Here is a 22,591-nt window from a genome sequence, read left to right as displayed (position 1 = left end):
TACCTGCAGCCATAATGCAAACAAAAAACATAACTCTGATAATGTATGCACTGTCCTTGAAGTTGATTGGTCCACACCCGAGACAGCTTTCCTTAGAGCCTAGTCTCACATGGGTTGGACCAGATGACGCCAAAATATTTATTTTTATTATTTCATTACTTCCCTTATACGTGACTTTACCGAAAGAACCAAGAAGATGAATCCCTGCAGTCACGAAAGCTTTAAATCGAAATATTATCAGAGTTATGTTTTTTGTTTGCATTATGGCTGCAGGTATTGTGGTCTATGCAAACATGATTCCTTGTAAAAAAAGTGTCAGTTTTGTTGCCAGATAGAAGGGTAAAAAACCAATTATCATATTTTTTTACTGGCAAATGAGGTTCCAATGGTGTAAAGACAAACTTTGAATTGATGCCGTTTCTGGCGTTACATTCGTAGGAACGTTGCCCTCCCCCCCCCCGCTCGGTTAACGCTGGCGGTGGCGCGGACAGCATTAGGAAGCGTTCGGTACGAAGGGCCAAGTTCCCTCGATCGTTACCCCCCCCTCCTCCTACTCCGTCGTGGGTAGGCCGGTGAGCCCCAGATGCCCACGTCCCTTCCCTACTCACGGGGGGGGGGGGGGGGGGTGCGTTACGCGCGTCCCGGGCCTGCCGTTGCGTGTCGCGTTCCTCGCTCCCGTGTCCGATGTTCACCGCCGTAATCCTGGGTTCTTGAAAAGGGCGATAAAAATGCAGGAGTCGATAAAGCGACGGAGGGAGAAAAAGCGGAGATGCCCGCGGCGATGTTTTGGAGAGAGAAAAAGGGAGAGAAGGGAAATTAGATATTTTTAAAAGACCGTGCGGAGACGCGACGGGCGGGCATCGTCGTCGAACGGTCGACGATGGTGAGTCGATGTCGATGACAACAAAAAACAAAAATGTGTCAAATTATTTTTGGTTACATACCTGGCGCCTTGCTGCTTCTTTGCGTCCAGTTTGTTGTCCTTCCCCCGCACCTCCGATTAGCGCGGTTGGCAACGTACTGCACGATAAAAATGTCAACAGATAACATACGTACACGATTGACCATGTATGGCGCGAAAGAAGTTCAACGTACGTGCGTACAAGAGATTGCTAACGACTCTTAACGTATTCTTGGTTCTTTCGATAAAGTCACGTAGAAGGGAAATAATAAAATAATAAAAATAAAACAATAAAATTCTCAGGTGGTTTTCACACCTGATGATTATTGCTTGTGTTGCAATCTAAACGTCGTGAGAATTTTATAGTTTTATTTTTATTATTTTATTATTTCCCTTCTACGTGACTTTACCGAAAGAACCAAGAATATGAATCCCTACAGTCACGAAAGCTTTAAATCTAAATTTGACTATTAACGTCTCTTCCCCCCCCACCCTCCCCGCACCCCTCTCTCTCTTCCTCAGCCTCATGCACAAGTCAGAGGGCTACGCTGATGGTGTCAAGGTGAGCCGCGGTGTTTGTGTACGCGCGATGACAAACAAGTGTGGGACACTCGCCCGACATGAACCACCATCACGCAAACTCCGGTCGTCCTTGTAGCAGCAGCGGCGGCGGCAGCGGCGGCTTCTCTGCAAAGCCGTCGAATCACAGACGGCGGCGGTCGCCGCATCACGCGGCGCCTTCGGATGCGCTTCTGCGGCCGTCTGGAACGCTCTTCCTTCCCGATATTAGGAAGCCCACTGGAGCTATGTACTTTTTTAGCCGTCATCTTGATCGAAAACTCGTTTTTCCTAGAACTGATTTTTGTGTTTAGTTTGCGGTCCTTTCAGCGCACCTCCGATTAGCGCGGTTGTCTACGTACGTTGAGAAAGACGTTAAACATCCGTACATTTCGTTTTTTACCAGGTAAGGCCCACTGAGCTATGTAGCTCTTTTTTAGAAGTTACCTGGCCATAAATGATAGCTCGGCTTATTGCGTGGAAAATTATAGCAGCCAAATACTCTTAAAGCAGGCGTCAAGGTCTGGATCGAGCCCACGACCTCCTGCATACCAGGCGAGGTAGTAAACATCTCCTAGCCACCGTGGCGGGGGTGGGGGGCTTCGTCTGTCCATTTTACTTTTTATTTTGAGTACTGCCACTACCACCGCCACCACAGCCACCATCGCCACCACCGCCACCACCGCTATCACCGCCACCACCACACCACCATCGCCACCACCGCCACCGCCACCATCGCCATCACCATCACTGCCACCACCACCGCTACCACCACCGCTACCACCGCTGCCATCATCGCCACCACCGACACCACCGCCACCACCGCCACCACCAACCCCACAGAGCCAGCTGACGGTTGTCCCCATCTCCCGCGTCTCCCTTGTCGCGGAAGAACTCCAGCGCGAGGAATTGTTCCGTGCGATTGCGTAATTAGCATGAGAAAGAGGGGGGGGGGGCCGGGGGGGGGGGGGCGGTTTGGCGAGGGGGGGGGCGGTTGAGCGAGGGGGTGTAGGGAGTGACAGTGAGGATGGGGGGTGAGGATGGGGGGTGAGGTTTAGACCCTGGGACAAGCGTGCGATTGTGGTCTGAGTTTCCGCGCTGCCACCGGCGATGCTTCTGCTGCTGTGCTGCTCGTCACGGAGAGCGGTGGCGCAGGGCTTAGCGCGCTGCGCTACGGATCCCGCTCACGGCCAGTTTGAACCAGTGCTGGGCCTCCCCTAGGTTGGCTCGGCCTTAAAAATGTACTACCTTGGCGTGGCGTGTAAAGATATCTAGCCTTTAGCAGACTGTTGGGGCAAGTGCTGTATAAAGACAGGGCATGGCACACGAGGGGGTGGGTGGCCAGCACCACGCCCGGCCGCCTTTGTCTCCCCAGTGGTGATATTCACACACCGCACCTGGAAACTCATTTGAGGCCGAGACGACCTAGGCGAGGCCCAGGATCGGTGCAGATAATCGTCACCGGTGTTGGCTGTGAACGGGAATCGAACCCGTGTCGCCGGGTTCGTAGCGCAGCGCAGCACTAACCGCGACACTACCGCTCCCCACAACAACACGCACACACACACAGACACACACCATCACACACACGCACAGACACACCTCCCCCACCCAACAGCACACTCTCACTCTCGGGCTGCCACTGAAAGGCCTCATTTGATCTCGGTGGGGTCGGCGCGGGGAGGGAAATGGTAGACGGCGCCGATTGAGACGTCCAGCCTTTGACTGGGGGGGGGGGGGTTGGGGTGAGGGGTGAGGGGGGAGGGTTCCACTCTGTTACCCCCCCCCTTCTCCCCCCCCCCCTTCCCCCCCCCCCTTCACTCTCTCACACACAAAGCGTCGAGTAGATGACGGCACCGCGGGCGCGGAATGCGCGGAATCGGGCGTTGGGTCGCGGCGCTGCGTCGTGAAGCCACGCAAGCAGCCGCTTCTGTGGGGGTGCCCCCCCCACTCCACCACCCCCCCCCCCGGGACGCAAGGCTGATGCGTTCACGCGCTACGTAGCCGGGGGGGCGGTGGGGGCTGCGCTCATGTTTTATTTAACACGAGCTTGACTACCCGGCATCGCCCGGGACTTGGATTCTTGTCTTGGATTAATACACGTCCTACGCGGAGCGTGGGGGGGGTGGGATGCGTGACGTCAGCAGGCACACTGCGTGACGCTGCCGCATGCGGGTGACATCACAGATGTGACGTCACCGCTCACTTGCCGTGCAAAATATATCCCCCCCCCAAAAAGTCTATTTTTATACGTGTTGCATTGTGTACAGTCTGGAAGCTACCCACATGGCAAATTTCAAGTTTGTTGCATGCCGGGAAGTATGCTAAGCATTTCGAACAGACACACATATTCACAAATTTCCATTTTATATCTATAGATAGTTGTTACGATCTCTGTCTGTCTGTGTGTCCGGGACACAACAAGAAGCACCCGGGGTGATTTTATTTTTAATTTTGGGGTGGCCATCGTTTTGCGCGGTCGGGGGCCTCCCAGAATGCACTGGCCGCGCGCATTGTGCCCTGTTCTGAAACATAAGAAACGGTGTTAAGATGCTCAAACGCCAAAGAGGAAACATTTTGCGAAGGAGTCAAGTTTCTGCAATAACCACAGACTCACGCAGAGAGACTGCAGTGTAGCGAGTTGATGGTGTCCCAACGGGACTATTCCATCATTTGGTGACAGTGTGGCGAGGATCGCAATGCACAAAGAGACAATATAGTTTTTGTGTCCATAGTAAAATAACCCTCACGACGCTGCGCTCGGCAACGCGGCGAAGATGAATTCCATAGCATCGCACCGACCATGGGAGACGGGAGATGGCCGGAGAGTTCGGGGGGGGGGGGATGGGTGGTGGGGGGGGGGCCTATATTTCATCCAACAGTGGCTAGAACACGACCCGTGATGACGATATTAGTAGTATCAGTAATAATATAAACACACGAGTTGGCGCGGAGTGAACCGGGGACCCCGAGACCGGCAATATCTGGGCATGGGGGTATGGGGTGGAAGAGTAAAAAAATGAAAAAATAAAAAAATAAAACTCAGCGCATCCACTTGAAAGGAAATCTCTCGGCATAGGGCAAGCGTTGTGTGCACCGATACAGATACAAAGCCCCCACCGCCCCCCCCCCTCCCCCGTGCCGTGCGACACCACGGCCCTCGTGTCGTCAGATACAGAACGCCGCTTTGTGTGTCCCCGCGGGGGGGGCACGCGGGGAGGATGGGTGGTGGTGGGGGGGGGGCAGAGCGCAGAGCGGTCACCGCCGGGGAAGACTCAACGTCGCACCGCCGGCGGCGGCCGAACGATGGCCACGTTTGGAAGCGGAGGAAGATGAAGACGATGAAGATGATGACGAAGGAGATGAAGGAGATGTTGATGAAGGAGATGAAGAAGGCGATGAATTAGATGGAGACTAAAACCAACGCGTACCCATCGTAATCCGTGATCGACCCTAAAAAAACGTCTCAGGTTTTTTTCACGCCGCTCAAATTATTTTTGCAGACCCTGCAGAGCAAAGTGGGTGGAAAAAATTCCACGTTACTCTGGTCAGCGGCGGTGGATGAGTGCGTTCATAGGAAAGCCAACATCGATGGACTACCCACCCCACCCTCCCCCCCACCCTGCGCAAAGTGCTACTTTATTTTAACTGACCCCGGAGGGAGTGATGATGGGCTGAGTGAACCCTTCCCACCCCCATCAGCGGACGCATCGCGACTGTCGTTGCTGATGATGGCGGTGAGCGGTCCGATCCACCTCTGGCTCGCGAGCTATGCCGCAGATTATACTGGTTGGAACCTCCTGGTTACACCAGCCCACAGGGGATTATTGTGTCCGTCCGTCCGTCGTGCAGGGAGAGGCTGGGTGGGGAGGGAGGGAATGGGTGGGGAGGGGCTGGGTGGGGAGGGGAGGGTGGGGAGGGGCTGGGTGGGGAGGGGCTCGTTGGGGAGGGGCTGGGTGGGGAGGGGAGGGGAGGGTGGGGAGGGGCTGGGTGGGGAGGGTAGGGAGGGGCTGGGTGGGGAGGGTGGGGAGGGGAGGGGCTGGGTGGGGGGTGGGAGAGGTGGGGCTGGGTGGGGTAGGGCTGGGTGGGGCTGGGTGGGGAGGGGCTGGTCACCCCGTGGTGCCCTTATAAAACTCAACGTTTAACCTACTCACGCCGGCTTGTGCCCGCCCTCACAGTCGGGCATATTTGCGGAATACACCACGCCGCCGTTGACCCTGCAGGCCATTGACCGAGCAACCCAACGTTCCTACCAGCTCCCTCCGCTGCAGGGATGTGTTACGGGCGGCACGGACGTCGCACAGAAGCGCGCACCCCCCAACGTAAGCGACGTTGGCGGCGGTGAGCAAACTTGTTACAGCTTTGACTGCTCCGTATTGATTTTAAAATATAGCAGGCTCCATCGATTTATGAAAAAAGAAAAATATAGTACATTTTATTGATTTTTTTTAAGCGTACATTGGACCAGACGACTGCTCATAACTCACCCTGATCTGCCCCCCCCCCCCCCCATCGTTCACCAATCGGCACTGACCAGCGTGGTGAAGTATGGTCACACAACGACAATCCCCCCCCCCCACACTCCCAGCGTGCATCACAAAGCGGCTCACATGACCACCGAGAGAGAATCAGAATCTCTGTTCAGAATCTTTATCCCGTAGAAATCCGATGACCCATGAAGCTCTGTATCTCCCAGAGTCGAGCCGTTGGTGGAAATTCCACGTTCGTATGACGGGGATGAGCATGTCCATAGGACAGTTTATCCAGCAGCGGATTGACAAGAAAAAATTATCAGACCAGAAGTCAAGTGTTATCCATGATTCATGAAAGGTGGTATACTTGTGATCTTAACCACGTGATCTTTGACTGCAAACACGTCACAGCATTTGATGACCTGGGCTCTGTGGCTCATCATAGCCGGTGCGGTGGAGGTGCCGGAGAATTCCATGAATACCGCGCCCGGTCGAAAGGGGTCACAGTGAGCTGCGCGTGCGCGTGGTGACGCGCGCGCGCGTGGTGACGCGCGCGCGCGTGGTGACGCGCGTGCACGTGGTGAGGCTTTGGTAGTGTGCGGGGTGGCGGTGGCGGATCGATCGGTGGTGCCGCGCTACGAACCCCCGACGACCCGAGTTCGATTCCCGCTCGTGGCCGCCAACGCCGGTGACGAATATCTGAACCCGGTCCTGGGCCTCCCCTAGGTCGACTCTGCCTTAAATGAGTTTCTGGTTCGGGCTGTAAGTAACGTCAGTGCTGGGGGGGGGGGAGACAAAGGCGGCCGGGCGTGGAGTTGGCCACCCACCGCCTCGTGTGCTGTGCCGGCCTTCGTTTGTGCTGCTCGTGAACGGCACTTGCCCCAACATCCTGTGGAAGGCTACACGGGGCATCTTTGTTTTTGTGTGTCCAGATACTTGTCTGCAGTGGAAGGGAAATTCATTCGCAGCTCAGGCAGACACCCAGGTCCTCCTCTGCGCCGTTTAGCGCGGTCGGCTACGTACGGTGCAGAAGAAGTTCAACATACTACGTACACCGCGGCTCAATATCTCTCGCATCGCGCTTGTCCGGGAAGTTATTCTGACTCCGAGATATTAAACCGGTTCCTGTCATAGGAACGTGGAAATTCCACGACCCGCTCAGGGCTGCCAGCAGAGATGACCGGCAACAGATTTCTCGTTCGGACGCACGACAATTTTTATGTTGACTTTTATTTTTTTTACCAATTTACTTCGAAAAGGAAAGTAGCTCTTGCGCCGACAGATTCTTGCCAAAGGAAATGTGAAATTTCCCGACATCCGCCTGTCCGTCCGTCCGCCCGCACGTCCTGACTGCCGGCGAGGGAGCCGCCCTCTGGCCCGCGCGAGCGTTGCCCAAGTTCACGGTCCAGAGGTCGCGGGCGGATCATCACGACGGCGAGTGTTGCGCAATCGACATCCACGCGCCGCCTCCACGTGTTTGCGTTGTTGCTCACGCACGTGACGCACGCGTCATGCGCGTGCGTCACGAGCGTGTGTCACGCGCGCATCTGCCGGGGATTCGAGAATGCGGCCGGTCACGCTCCCCCCCCCTCCATCCTCCTCCTCGCCCCCGCACCTGCCGGCGGCTGAGTTGGAGTTCCCACACAGGTGCGGCGCTGTGCGATGGGGGTGGGGGGGCGTCCGCTGCTTCCCCATCGTTTATTTAACTCGAGCGGATGAACATAACAAAAAATCACTCGAGCAAAGAATTTCACTTCGGCTTTTGCTGCTTCTCCGCTGCAAGCGGCCGGGTGGGTGGGTGGGTGGCGGGCGGCGACTCAACGGAGAGCGGCGAGGTCATGCCCAGGAATCCCCCCCTCCTACGCGCGGTCCGTGAGCTTCCCGTTTGATTTACAAAACATGAATCGACACCCCCGTAGCCTATTCTGTAGGACGCGCGACTGCGTGATTCACTTTCGCCAAGCGTTAGCCCTGCTGACTGCGTTGCGTACGTACTGGATTTGAAGCTGTCGTGACTGCAGGAATCCATACTCTTTGGTTCTTTCGGTAAAGTCACGTGGGTAGAAAAATAAAATAATAACATATGTATAAAATAAAATAAATCACGACGTTTCGGGCGCAATACAAGCGTAATACAAGCGCCCGAAACGTCGTGATTTATTTTATTTTATACCTACGTGACTTTACCAAAAGAACCAAACAGTATGTGTGTACGTGCGTTAAACTTCTTTCGTACCGTACGTAGCCAACTGCGCTAATCGGAGGTGCGGGAGAAGGACAACAAACTATGGGTCTCTGTGTGAGTCTGTGGGTCTCTGTGTGAGTCTATGGGTCTCTGTGTGAGTCTATGGGTCTCTGTGTGAGTCTATGGGTCTCTGTGTGAGTCTATGGGTCTCTGTGTGAGTCTATGGGTCTCTGTGTGAGTCTATGAGTCTCTGTGTGAGTCTATGGGTCTCTGTGTGAGTCTATGGGTCTCTGTGTGAGTGGGTCTCTGTGTGAGTCTATGGGTCTCTGTGTGAGTCTGTGGGTCTCTGTGTGAGTCTATGTGTCTCTGTGTGAGTCTATGGGTCTCTGTGTGAGTCTATGGGTCTCTGTGTGAGTCTATGGGTCTCTGTGTGAGTCTATGGGTCTCTGTGTGAGTCTATGGGTCTCTGTGTGAGTCTATGGGTCTCTGTGTGAGTCTATGGGTCTCTGTGTGAGTCTATGGGTCTCTGTGTGAGTCTATTGGTCTCTGTGTGAGTGGGTCTCTGTGTGAGTCTATGGGTCTCTGTGTGTGTCTGTGGGTCTCTGTGTGAGTCTATGTGTCTCTGTGTGAGTCTATGGGTCTCTGTGTGAGTCTATGGGTCTCTGTGTGAGTCTATGGATCTCTGTGTGAGTCTATGGGTCTCTGTGTGAGTCTATTGGTCTGTGTGTGAGTATGGGTCTCTCTGTGAGTCTAGGTCTTACTTGAAACAGCAATCGTGCTGTGACGGTTCCACCTGAAGACGGAAGCTTGTGTTGCCTCCGAAACGTCGTGATTTTTATTTTATTTTTATTTTACTTTTATTAATTTTCATTTTTTACCTACGTGACTTTACCGAAAAAACCTAAGAATAAGAATATGTTGAACTTCTTTCGCACCGTACGTAGCCAACCGTGCTAATCGGAGGTGCGGGAAACCCCCTGCCACCCCCACCTCGTTTGACTTAAATCGCGCCTTAAGACGCAACTTATGCTTAAGAGCTGTTTTACATTTCTTGAATCCTTAGTTTTGGGGTTGGACTGTATTGGCGTGAGCCTGCGCGCGTGTGTGTGTGTGCGTCTGCTTTGTACAGCGTGGGGAGCGGTGGCGCAGCGGTTAGCGCGCTGCGCCACGACCCCGACGACCCGAGTTTGATTCCCGCTCACGGCCACCAACTTGAGTGGCAAACATCTGAACCGGTCCTGGGCCTCCCCTAGGTCGACTCAGCCTCAAATGAGTACCTGGCGAGGTGTGCAGTAAACATCGCCACTGGGGAGACAAAGGCGGCCGGGCGTGGTTCTGACCACCCACTTCCCTCGTGTGCCTTCATAGGTGCTGCTCGCTAACCGCACTTGCCCCAACAGTCTGTAAAGGCTATACGGGGAATATTTGTCTTTGTTTTGTAAAGTGTCTTGTGACCTCCAGGTAAAAGGTACTTTGTGTAAATGTTTACTACTCATTCTCCCCCAGTATATGTCTCTGCCCATATATCTACCAGTCTCAAGGTAAGCTATTAGTGAGCAGGGGCTGAGACCATTTAACTCGGCACAAATTAAAACCCCGTTTAATCGTTAACTCAGTCCACGTAATTACACGAGTCTACGGGTCTGCGTGTGAGTGTGTGTGACTGTGGCCAGGAGCGGTGGTGTAGCGGTCATCGCTCTGCGCTTACGAACACGGCGACCCGAGTTCGATTCCCGCTCACGGCCAACACCAGTGACGATTGTCTGGACCGGGCCTGTGGCAACACTAGATCGACTCAGCCTCAAAATGAGTACCCGCTGCGGTGTGTAAACATCGCCACTAGGGAGACAAAGGTGGCCGGGCACGGTTGCTGGCCACCCTCTCACCCTCGTGTGCCGTGCCGGCCTTCATAGGTGCTGCTCGCTAACAGCACTTGCCCCAACAGTCTGTTAAGGTTATACGGGGGATCTTTGTCTTTGTGTCTATGGCTTCTCTTACGAATCTCTCTTTAGATCATGTGCATCACTTTGTGATTCTTTACGGGTCTCCGTGCGAGTCATCAAAATATTTATGTGCAGAGTGCTTCAAAATGTGTTTAACGCTTCTATGGGGTTACTATCGATTTTAATCGAAAAAGAACGGATAATACTACACCGCAACAAGATAACAAATGTCATGTTTATACTCTTAGGTTGTTTCGGTAAAGTCACGTAGGTAAAAAATTAAAAGTTAATAAAAGTAATAATGGAAATAAAATAAAATAATAAATCACGACGTTTCGGAGGCAACACAAGTCTCCGTCATCAGGTGGGACCGTCACAGCTAAATTTACTGCATCAAGTGAGAAAAATTCCAAAAGACCAGCCCTTAAATACAAGTTAAGGGGGGAGGGGCTTATCTGAATGTGGCAACCAGGGAATGGAACGTGGGGGTGGTGAGCGGGGCTACGTGGCTTTACCGAAAAAACCTAATAGTATGAATCCTTGCAGTCACGAAAGCGTCAAATCTAAAAGTCATGTTTACAGCTTCGAAAAGTCAAAGAGTCTCCCACTTGTTCACCATCGTTGTCACCACGCGCGCCCTGGCATCTCCTCCAGGTGATCTCCAGAGCCCGGGGCAGCACATTGCTTGCGGCGTCGTTGCAAATTCTCAGAAGCGTTCACATTCTTGAGCGTTTGAAGCGCCCCTGTGTGTGTGTGCGCATATCCAATAAGCGACAGCTGCAGCCGTCGAAATCGACGCACTCCGCAACGCGGATTCGAAACCCAGGGCGCTCATCGTTGCCGGCTCAGTGACCCTGACCCCTGGAAGTTGACCCCGGGCGAGATGAGAGCGCTGCTGTGCAGATGCCACGGCCCACAGAAGTTGCCAGGGTCAGATTTCACTTCCCATCCCATTTCTCCTACCGCCACCGCCGCTTGCGAGAGCCGCGATCTTCGGAGGAACGGAGCAAAAAAAAGTCACGGCCGCAAACTCCCGCTGTCAACAACAAACAAACAAATCTCTTTGTAATCCCTTGAAAGGGGGGGGGGGGGGGAACGCGAGCCCAAACGCAGGAGGCTTACAGGTGGCAAGGTTGCAGCTCCACATGGCCCTCAGTGGCTGGACTCGCTCGGGCGATTCCAAGCACGCGCGTGTGCGTGCATGTGCGTGCGTAAGTGCGTGCGTGCGTGTGCGTGCGTGCGTGCATGTGCGCACGTGTGTGTGCGTGCGTGTGCATGCGTGTGTGCGTGCATGTGCGTGTACGTGTGCGTGCGTAGGTGCGTGCGTGTGTGTACGTGCGTGTGCGCGCGTGTTTGTACGTGCGTGTGTGTGCGTGTGTGTGCGTGTGTGCATGCGTGCGTGTGTGTGTGTACGTGCGTGTGTACGTTCGCGTGTGTGTGTGTGCGTGTGTGTGTGTGCGTGCGTGTGTATGTGTGCGTGTGTGTACGTGCGTGTGTGTGTACGTTCGCGTGTGTGTGCGTTCGTGCGTGCGCGCGTTTGAAGCCGGGGAGGGGTAGCATTTAAACAGCCGTCAATACCCCGCACTCTCTCCCTCGCTCCCTCCCTCCCTCTCTCTCACACTCCTCCCTCTCTCCCTCTTTTCTTTTTTTACGATCAGAGGAAACAAGAAGATGCTCGGTGTAGTCGGCACTTTGCTTCGTTCATCATTTCGTTTTTTTTAATGCTTTGCTTTATGTAAATCCCCTTTTTAAATTAAAGATTTCACGATAGATTTCACGCTCTGCTCTTTCTCTCCCTCCCTCCCTCTCACGCACTCTCTCCCTCGCTCCCCCTCTCTCTCTCTCACGCTCTTTCTCATTCTCTCTCTCCCTCCCTCTCACGCACTCTCTCCCTCGCCCCCCCCCCTCTCTCTCTCACGCACGCTCTCTCTCTCATTCTCTCTCTCCCTCCCTCTCACGCACTCCCTGCCTCTCTCTCTCCCTCTCCTCCACCGCCGCCACGAGACGTCACAATTCGCCATGGGCAACGGGCGCAATGTTCCGCGTTTCGTGCGACGTTAGCGCAGCGTCCTCGCAGGTGGGCGGGCAGCAAACCCCCTTCACGAGCCCCCTTCACGAGCCCCCTTCACGCCGCCCGAGCGTCGTCCGTCATCGCTGATCCCTTTAACCCCGCCGCGATTGGCTCCCCGTCGACGTTTGCCGGCGAGGTTTTTTTATTTTCTTAATTTTTTTTGTTAAACTTCACGACGCGTTCCTCGGTGTCGCGAGCGGCGCTACCTCCCTCCGTCCTCCTCCTCCTCGTCGTCCTCGTCGTCATCCTCCTCCTCCCTCGCATCGTCGTCGATGACACCGGCGTCGCCCGCTCCATGGCCGGGCACTTTGACGCGCCGCGGAGGAGAGGGAGGCACAGCTATCCGTGCGCGAAGCGTCACGCGGTGAGTGCGCAGAGACTTTCTCCGCTTGTGGAATAGATTACGTTACAACAACAACAACAAAATTCATCGATCGCGCGTTTCATATTTGTTTTAGTTACGGCCACGTCCCGGCGTGACGCCGCTGTTGACGGTGGCGGTGACGACGATGATGGAGACGATGACACGTGGCTTCATGCACTCGCCGGATGATTTGCGGGCCGGCCGTTGATAGACCGGAGGTGGCACAGCCCACAGTGAGAGGAGGGGCAGGTATTACGTGGAGCGGTGGTGCAGGTGTCACGTGGGGCGGTGGTGCAGGTGTCACGTGGGGCGGTGGTGCAGGTGTCACGTGGGGCGGTGGTGCAGGTGTTACGTGGAGCGGTGGTGCAGGTGGAGGTGTTACGGGGAGCGGTGGTGCAGGTGGAGGAGCGGTGGTGTAGGTGGAGGTGTTACGTGGGCGGTGGTGCAGGTGTCACGTGGGGCGGTGGTGCAGGTGTCACGTGGGGTGGTGCAGGTGGAGGTGTTACGTGGGGCAGTGGTGCAGGTGGAGGTGTCACGTGGGGCGGTGGTGCAGGTGGAGGTGTCACGTGGGGTGGTGGTGCAGGTGGAGGTGTCACGTGGGGCGGTGGTGTAGGTGGAGGTGTCACGTGGGGCGGTGGTGCAGGTGGAGGTGTCACGTGGGGCGGTGGTGCAGGTGGAGGTGTCACGTGGGGCGGTGGTGCAGGTGGAGGTGTCACGGGGAGTGGTGGTGTAGGTGGAGGAGTGGTGGTGTAGGTGTAGGTGTTACGTGGGCGGTGGTGTAGGTGTCATGGGGAGCGGTGGTGGAGGTGGAGGTGTCACGGGGAGCGGTGGTGCAGGTGGAGGTGTTAGGGGGAGCGGTGGTGCAGGTGGAGGAGCAGTGGTGTAGGTGGAGGTGTCATGGGGAGCGGTGGTGGAGGTGGAGGTGTCACGTGGGTTGATGGTGCAGGTGGAGGTGTTACGGGGGGCGGTGGTGCAGGTGGAGGTGTTAGGGGGAGCGGTGGTGCAGAGTGTTGGGGAGTGTGTGGAGAGCGGTGGTGCGGCGGTTAGCGAGCCGAGTTCCATTCCAACTCACGGCCAACACAGCTGACGATTAACTTGACCGGTCGTGGGCCTCCGCTGGGCCGACTCAGCCTCAAATGAGTACCTGGTGCGGTTTGTGGTAAACATCGCCACTGGGGAGACAAAGGCGGCCGGGGCCTGGTTGTTGGCCGCCCGCTCGTGTGCCGTGCTCGCTAACAGCACTTGCCCCAACGGTCTGTTCAGGCTATACGGGCGCTCTTTGTCTTTGTGGCGCGTACCGTGTGCACGTGCGTGGATATCTGTTCTGAGAGTCGCCAATCCAGGCCCCGGGGATCACCGGCTGAGACTAATTCCCGGGATCACCTTTTGTTGCCGTCCGTGAGTGGAGTTTCCACTTCTCCGTGTGGGATGCAAAGCGAGTCACGGGTGGTGCCAAGGATGACGGCTTCGGTGCCCTCCCAGTGATTCCGAGCGATTGCGTCATGGTTTATTTGTTGTGGGCGCGTGTGTGTGTGTGGATGTGTGTGTGTGTGGATGTGTGTGTGTGGATGTGTGGATGTGTGTGTGTGGGGATGTGTGCGTGTGTGTGTGTGTGGATGTGTGTGTGTGGATGTGTGTGTGGATGTGTGTGTGTGTATGTGTGTGTGGATGTGTGTGTGTGTGGATGTGTGTGTGTGGATGTGTGTGTGTGTGGATGTGTGTGTGTGGATGTGTGTGTGTGGATGTGTGTCTGTGGATGTGTGTGTGGATGTGTCTGTGTGCGTGTGTGTGGATGTTTGTGTGTGGATGTGTGTGTGCGTGGATGTGTGTGTGTGTGTGGATGTGTGTGCGTGGATGTGTGTGTGGATGTGTGTGTGTGTGGATGTGTGTGTGTGTGGATGTGTGTGTGTGTGGATGTGTGCGTGTGTGTGGATGTGTGCGTGTGTGTGGATGTGTGCGTGTGTGTGGATGTGTGCGTGTGGGTGGATGTGTGCGTGTGTGTGGATGTGTGTGTGTGGATGTGTGTGTGTGTGGATGTGTGTGTGTGTGGATGTGTGTGTGGATGTGTGTGTGTGTGTGGATGTGTGTCTGTGGATGTGTGTGTGGGTGTGTGTGTGTGGATGTGTGTGTGTGGATGTGTGTGTGTGTGTGGATGTGTGGATGTGTGTGTGTGGGGATGTGTGCGTGCGTGTGTGTGTGGATGTGTGTGTGTGGATGTGTGTGTGTGTGGATGTGTGTGTGTGTGGATGTGTGTGTGGATGTGTGTGTGGATGTGTGTGTGTGTGGATGTGTGTCTGTGGATGTGTGTGTGGATGTGTCTGTGTGTGGATGTGTGTGTGTGTGGGTGTGTGTGTGTGGATGTGTGTGTGTGGATGTGTGTGTGTGGGGATGTGTGCGTGTGTGTGTGTGTGGATGTGTGTGTGTAGATGTGTGTGTGTGTAGATGTGTGGGTGTGGATGTGCGCGTGTGTGTGTGGATGTGTGTGTGGATGTGTGTGTGTGTGGATGTGTGTGTGTGTGGATGTGTGCGTGTGTGTGGATGTGTGTGTGTGGATGTGTGTGTGTGGATGTGTGTGTGGATGTGTGTGTGTGGATGTGTGTGTGTGTGGATGTGTGTGTGTGGATGTGTGTGTGTGGATGTGTGTCTGTGGATGTGTGTGTGGATGTGTCTGTGTGTGGATGTGTGTGTGTGGATGTATGTGTGTGTGGATGTGTGTGTGTGTGGATGTGTGTGTGTGGGGATGTGTGCGTGTGTGTGTGTAGATGTATGTGTGTAGATGTGTGTGTGTGTGGATGTGTGTGTGGATGTGTGTGTGTGGTTGTGCGCGCGTGTGTGTGGATGTGTGTGTGTGTGGATGTGTGTGTGTGTGGATGTGTGTGTGTGGATGTGTGTGTGTGTGGATGTGTGTGTGTGTGTGTGGATGTGTGTGTGTGGATGTGTGTGTGGATGTGCGCGTGTGTGTGTGTATGTGTGCATGTGTGTGGATGTGCGTGTGTGTGTGTGTGGATGTGTGTGTGGTTGTGCGTGTGCGTGGTTGTGCGCATGTGTGTGGAGTACCTCGTGTGGTGTGTTAACATTACCACTGGGGAGACAAAGGCGGCCGGGCGTGCTGTTAGCCACCAACCCCTCATGTGCCGTGGCGGCCTTCATAGGTACCCGCTCATAGCACTTTCCCCAACAGTCTGTTCAGGCTATACGGGGGATCTTTGCCTTTGTGTGCGGATGTGCGTGTGTGTGTGGGTTGACAGTCAACCCATGGCACCTGGGGTCTGTTCCGTAACCTCCTCGTACTAGACTCTTAGTGCACCTGGCCTGGCACAGGTGCAGTGGTAGGTATTGGTGTGTGTGTTTTGGGAGCGGTAGTGTAGGGGTTAGTGCGCTGCGCTACGAACCCGGCGACCCGAGTTCGATTACCGCTCACAAACAATATATTTGGGCAGGTGTTGGGCCTCCCCTAGGCCAACTTAGCCTTAAATGAGTACCTGATGCGATGAATAAAGATCACCACGAGGGAGACAAAGGCGGCCGGGCGCGGTGCTGGCTACCCCACGCCCCTCGTGTGCCGTGCCGGTCTTCATAGGTGCTGCTCGCGAAGAGCACTTGGAACGGCAGTCTGTTGAGCCTACACGGGGGATCTTTGTCTTTGTTTTTTGGGGATGTGGATGGGTAGTTGGTAATTCGGTCAAGGCGCAGCCGTGCAATTTCCGGCTCGCTTCACTGCCGTCGGAAGCGGCCAACCACTCGACGGAGCCCTCGCAGAGGCCTCTCTCGAGAGAGGGTATTGGCCTACTCTTCCACGGCAGCGCTGTGCCCACACTTTACCCCACGGCGCACGCGACCTGCCGGTGGGAGGCGGGGGGGTGGGGGGGTGAGGATTTGAAGATTTTAGGGATCCCGTGCCGTCGTTTCAGCTGCCGCGCCTGGAGGTTTAATCGAACCGGTGGATCTCCGGTTTGGCAGGGGGTGGGGGGGGCAGTGCCTGACTAAGCTAGTGCATATGTTGTTATAAAGGGGCCCTAAATAAAAAAAAAACACAAATAATAAAAATATGAATGTTTAACTTGCATAGTAAAGTAATTTTATTTTTTCATTTGCTATACAGCCAGATAATCCGACAAATCGCTAACCTTAAACACCCAGTCGTTCGTAAAAGTCGAAGGCGGTATAGTACTATAGTAATAGAGCAAGTGCAGAATCACCGAACTGGACTTGATTGCTTGAAAGCATTTAGCGCGGGGCCCTTGAAAGTGCGGGGCCCCGTAGCATTATGTAGCTACTTGTGCAAAGAGGATATAATCCGGCACTGGGGGGGAGGGAGGCGGCTGTACTGTACGATACATCAGGCCCAACGCGGTGTACGTTGAACTTCTTTCGCACCGTACGTAGCCAAGCGTGCTGATCGCAGGTGCGGCCTGCGACTCGGAGTTTAGCGTCCACGCCTTCACTCGGGGCCCTCTCTCTCACGCGCTATGGAGGAAGGAGGGACCTTGCCAGGAACGTCGCCTGCTGTTATATATTTATACATTTTTATATTTCGTAGCTTTTAAAGCGGCACAACAACAACAACCGCCGCTAAGTGGCGGTGACGTCACCGCGGCGCTCCTGTCACGCCGGACGCAAATGTTGAGGCCACGTGAAGTGTCGAAGGATCCCCGCTGGCAGGGGAGTCTGCCCCCAGTGACCTCCTCGTGCACCTAGCCTGGCACCGCAGTCAACCCACGGCGCCTGGGCCCGTTTCCGTGACCTCCTCCTGCACCTAGCCTGGCACCGCAGTCACCCCACGGCGTCTGGGCCTGTTCCGTGACCTCCTCGTGCACCTAGCCTGGCACTGCCGTCACCCCACGGCGCTTCGGTCCGTTCCGTGACCTCCTCCTGCACCTAGCCTGGCACCGCAGTCAACCCACGGCGCCTGGGTCCGTTCCGTGACTTCCTCCTGCACCTAGCCTGGCACAGCAGTCAACCCACGGCACCTCGGTCTGTCCCCAGTGACCTCCTCGTGCACCTAGCTGGGCACCGCAGTCAACCCACGGCGCCTGGGTCTGTCCCGTGACTTCCTCGTGCACCTAGCCTGGCACCGCAGTCAACCCACGGCGCCTGGTTCGGTTCCGTGACCTCCTCCTGCACCTAGCCTGGCACCGCAGTCACCCCACGCCGCCTTGGTCTGTCCCCAGTGACCTCCTCGTGCACCTAGCCTGGCACCGCAGTCAACCCACGGCACCTGGGTCTGTTGTTATCGACACGGAACTCGCCGAGTTTGTTTGATGCCCTTTGCACCGTGAACTGTTCATGAGCAGCAGCAGCAGCATGTCCGTGTGTGTGCGTTGCACTTCTTTCGCACCGTACGTAGCCAAGCGCGCCTTAGACTTGTTAGAATCGCACTGTATGTTCAAGTAGCAGCAGCAGCAGCAGGAAGCAGCGCCACCCAAACAAACATTATTTTAAACGAAATTAAAATAACAAAATCTCGTCGGGCTGCGAGAGCGTTAGGAATATCATCATCATTATCATCATTATTATTGATGTTACAATAAGACTACAAAGTGCGTGAACAGCGGGGATGGATGTGAGAAACTTCTGCTGGGGGCGATGGTGGCGGTGGCAGTGGCAGCGATCCTGAAATTTCCATCTTTTCGAATAGGGCACTAAACCCTTTAACGCCACGGCCAATACCATAAACCCAAACCCACCCAGCCCCCCACCCCCCCCACTGTTGTAAGCGTTGTCACAGGCACGCAGCACTGTGGATGCCCCCCCTTCCACGACACCAACAAGGCGCGTAATGAAATCGCCGCCTAAGTGCGTGGCCTAACCGGACATTTGCTGCTGCTGCTGCCACGGTGGTTGCCATGGAGACCAGCAGCACCACCAGCAGCACCCCATCCGACCCGACAGAATCTCAGCCGCCTCCCCCCCTCGCAGCCCCCACCCCCTCATCCCTCGCCGCCCCGCCCCTCCCACTCGGCTGGCTGCTGGATGTGTGCCCAGCCAGCTCCATGCGGTGTGCTGACGGGGGGTGGGGGTGAGTGGGGGTGAGTGGGGGGTGGGGGTGAGTGGGGGGTGGGGGTGAGTGGGGGGTGGGGGTGAGTGGGGGGTGGGGGTGAGTGGGGGGTGGGGGTGAGTGGGGGGTGGGGGGGTGAGTGGGGGGTGGGGGTGAGTGGGGGGTGGGGGTGAGTGGGGGGTGGGGGTGAGTGGGGGGTGGGGGTGAGTGGGGGGTGGGGGTGAGTGGGGGGTGGGGGTGAGTGGGGGGTGGGGGGGGTGAGTGGGGGGTGGGGGGTGAGTGGGGGGTGGGGGGTGAGTGGGGGGTGGGGGTGAGTGGGGGGGTGGGGTGAGTGGGGGGTGGGGGGGGGTGAGTGGGGGGTGGGGGCGTTGGCAGCCCGGGCTGTGTGGAGGTGAGAGTGTGAGAGAGTGTGTGTGTTTGTGAGTGTGTGACAATGTGTGAGTGTGTGAGTGTGAGAGAGTGTGTGTGTTTGTGAGTGTGTGACAATGTGTGAGTGTGTGAGTGTGAGAGAGTGTGTGTGTTTGTGAGTGTGTGACAATGTGTGAGTGTGTGAGTGTGAGAGAGTGTGTGTGTTTGTGAGTGTGTGACAATGTGTGAGTGTGTGAGTGTGAGAGAGTGTGTGTGTTTGTGAGGTGTGTGACAATGTGTGAGGTGTGTGAGTGTGAGAGAGTGTGTGTGTTTGTGAGTGTGTGACAATGTGTGAGTGTGTGAGAGAGTGTGTGTGTTTGTGAGTGTGTGACAATGTGTGAGTGTGTGAGTGTGAGAGAGTGTGTGTGTTTGTGAGTGTGTGACAATGTGTGAGTGTGTGAGTGTGAGAGAGTGTGTGTGTTTGTGAGTGTGTGACAATGTGTGAGTGTGTGAGTGTGAGAGAGTGTGTGTGTTTGTGAGTTTGTGACAATGTGTGAGTGTGTGAGTGTGAGAGAGTGTGTGTGTTTGTGAGTGTGTGTGACAATGTGTGAGTGTGTGAGTGTGAGAGAGTGTGTGTGTTTGTGAGTGTGTGACAATGTGTGAGTGTGTGAGTGTGAGAGAGTGTGTGTGTTTGTGAGTGTGTGACAATGTGTGAGAGTGTGTGTGTGAGTGTGTGAGAGAGTGTGTGAGTGTGTGACAATGTGTGAGTGTGTGAGTGTGAGAGTGTGTGAGGGTGTGTGTGGAGTGTGTGACAATGTGTGAGAGTGTGTGTGTGAGTGTGTGAGAGAGTGTGTGTGTGAGAGGGTGTGAGAGTGTGTGAGTGTATGTGAGGGTGTGAGAGAGTGTGAGAGTGTGTGACAATGTGTGAGTGTGAGAGTGTGAGGGTTGTGTGAGAGTGTGTGAGTGTGTGTGAGAGTGTGTGTGTGAGTGTGTGAGGGTGTGTGTGAGTGTGTGAGGGTGTGTGTGAGAGTGTGTGAGTGTGTGTGAGAGTGTGTGTGTGAGAGTGTGTGTGAGAGTGTGTGAGAGTGTGTGTGTGAGAGAGTGTGAGTGTGTGAGTGTGTGAGAGTGTGTGTGAGTGTGAGTGAGTGTGTGTGAGAGAGAGAGTGTGTGTGTGAGAGTGAGTGTGTGGGAGTGTGTGAGAGAGTGTGTGTGTGAGAGTGTGTGTGAGAGTGTGTGTGTGAGAGTGTGTGTGAGAGTGTGTGTGAGAGTGTGTGAGAGTGTAAGAGAGTGGGTGTTAGGTGTGAGAGTCTGAGTGTGTCAAAGTATGTTTGTATGTGTGTGTGTGAGAATGCGTGAGTGTGTGAGTGGGTGTGAGTGTTTGTGTGAGAGTGGGTGTTAGTGCGGGTGTGAGGGTGATTGTGTGTATGTATGAGAGTGGGTGTGAATATGTATTTGTCTTGGGTGTGACAGTGAGTGTGAGAGTGTGTGGGTGTGTGAGTGTGTGGGAGTGTGTGTATATGAGAGTTTGTTGGTGTGTGTGAGGGTGTTTGTGTGTATGAGTGTGAGAGTGTCTTTGTGTGACATTTTGATGTGAAAATGTCTTTGTTAGAGTGTGGATGAGGCAGCATGGGAGTGTATTCGAGTGTGTGTGAGCGTTTGGGAGCGGTGGTGTAGTGGTTAGCGCGCTGCACTACGAACCCGGCAACCCAAGTTCGATTCCCGCTCACGGCCGACACCAGTGACGATTATATAAACAGGTCTTAGGCCTCCCCTAGGTCGACTCAGCCTCAAATGAGTACCTGGCCCGGTGTGTAAACATCGCCACTGGGGAGACAAAGGCGGCCGGGCGTGGTGCTGGTCACCCACCGGACCTTTCACAGGTGCTCGCTAACAGCACTTGCCCCCGTATAGTCCGTCACAAGCTGTTTCAGGCTATACGGGGGATCTTTGTCTTGTGTGTGTGCTTGTGTGTGCGTGTGTGTGCCTGTGTGTGCGTGTGTGTGCTTGTTTGACGGCTTAGCCGCCACTTGCAGAGTTCTAAATCTCTAATAATGAGCGAGCGAGCGGAGAGAGAGGGGCCGCTTTGTACGGGCGCTGGCGGGGTGGAGTGCGGCCGACGCTCCGCCAGGCGACCGCCGCTCTTCGGGAATCATTCACTCGCACAATGAGGCCACTTCATCGCGCCGGGGTTTGTTATAATTCTTTTTTTTAAATTCGAGATTAAATTCGAGGCATTCCCCCCCGCCACGCGCGCGTCGTTCGCTCCGAGCGTGCCGCTGTCGCCGTCGATGATGAAAATCCAAACGCAACGATCGGTGCCCTCCTCCACCCCCCTTACCCATACCGCCACCACCATCATCACCGCCACCACCGCCACCATCACCACCACCACCGCCGCCTCCGCCACCACCGCTACCGCCACCACCATCGCCACCATCGCCGCCACCACCACCGCCGCCACCGCCACCATCACCGCCGCCATCGCCACCATCGCCGCCACCACCGCCACCATCACCATCGCCACCACCACCACCGCCCCCACCACCACCACCATCGCCCCCCCCACCACCATCGCCACCACCGCCACCACCGCCACCACCGCCACCACCACCACCACCGCCGCCACCATCACCACCATCGCCACCACCATCGCCCCCCCCACCACCATCGCCACCACCGCCCCCACCATCACCACCACCACCAACGCCCCCCCACCACCATCGCCACCACCACCACCACCATTGTCTCCCAAATGCCGATGTTTACACACCAGGACCGGTTCAGATAATCGTCACCGGTGTAGGCCGTGAGCGGGAATTGAACCGGGGTCGCAGGGTTCGTGGCGCAGCGCGCTAACCGCTGCACCACCGCTCCCCAGGTACACACGCGCACACACAACACACACGGAGGCGCGCGTAACTCTCACGCCGCAGAGTCGATCCACAGGGATGGCCCACGACACGTGGGACTGCGCAGAGGAGCGCGGTGGGCCAGGGTTTGTTCGCGCCGGAACCGCCGTGCGCGCGCGGCGCACAGATCACAGGAGCGAATCCAGAGTCCCGTCGCCGTCAACCGCCGACGAAATGAATCGTGGGCTCGGGCGTGGTACGCGTCGCCGGAGGGGGGAGACGTGGCCGGGTGACGGCACGCAGAGGTCGCAAACGGGTTTTGATTCCTTACCCATACCCGTACCCGGCCGCACCAGGGTCGCAAACGGGTACCGGTACCCGGCCGTACCCAATACCCGGCTACCCGTACCCGGCCGGGTAACGGGTAGGGTACGGGTATCGGGTACCCGATTGCGACCTCTGGGATGAAGCCATGTTGCAGGCGCGGGTGGGTTGATTTTAGCAACTTGAATTGTGAGAAGAGACAAGACGTTGGGAAATGAGTGACAATCGGTTACTCACCAGTGACTCACGGCTTACCCGTACCCGTACCCGGCCGGGTATGGGTAGCCGGGTATCGGGTAGGGTACGGGGCGCCGGCATCGGCTCGCGGCGAGGCCGCCTCCTCCATCCAGCAGTGGGTAGAACACGTCCGCCGACGACAGCGGCGTGCGTAGCGGGCGGATTGTGGCATCGCGGGGTCGTAAGATTGCGGCGGCAGCGGCGGCGGTCCCTTCATCCAGCAGTGGATGGACCCTGGCCGATGATGATGACGACGGCTCCGCTGACGGCCGCCTTCAGTAGCCGACCGGGATTCGCCAGGACATCAGGCACGGAGCTTCCACTCGGGAGAGAGAGGGCAG

At 55.9% G+C, this 22,591-nt stretch overlaps 1 protein-coding gene and 1 long non-coding RNA gene across 4 annotated transcripts in view; one reads left to right on the top strand and one right to left on the bottom strand.

Annotated features, from left to right (window-relative positions):
• LOC144948476 (SH2 domain-containing protein 3C-like) overlaps positions 1 to 22,591 on the top strand; it is an 80,954-nt gene that overhangs the window by 37,444 nt on the left and 20,919 nt on the right. For 2 of the 3 annotated variants that reach the window (XM_078877974.1, XM_078877975.1), the window contains exon 4: positions 1,424 to 1,463. In XM_078877974.1, the coding sequence (XP_078734100.1) occupies positions 1,424 to 1,463 (40 nt within the window). Of the gene's footprint in view, positions 1 to 1,423; positions 1,464 to 12,018; positions 12,495 to 22,591 lie in introns of those variants that run through there. The other variant, XM_078877976.1, reaches the window with a different exon arrangement.
• On the bottom strand, positions 615 to 22,267 carry LOC144948478 (uncharacterized). The gene is made up of 3 exons (XR_013640161.1): positions 22,251 to 22,267; positions 945 to 1,020; positions 615 to 709 (listed from the first exon to the last, which is right to left on the bottom strand). It is a non-coding gene; the product is annotated as an uncharacterized LOC144948478 (long non-coding RNA).

The sequence above is a fragment of the Lampetra fluviatilis genome, chromosome 49 (genome assembly GCF_964198595.1).
Source record: "Lampetra fluviatilis chromosome 49, kcLamFluv1.1, whole genome shotgun sequence".
In the NCBI taxonomy this organism is placed as follows: Eukaryota; Metazoa; Chordata; class Hyperoartia; order Petromyzontiformes; family Petromyzontidae; genus Lampetra; species Lampetra fluviatilis.
The sequence above is the reverse complement of the archived record's forward strand: the minus strand, read 5'-3'. Positions and strand labels throughout refer to the sequence as shown.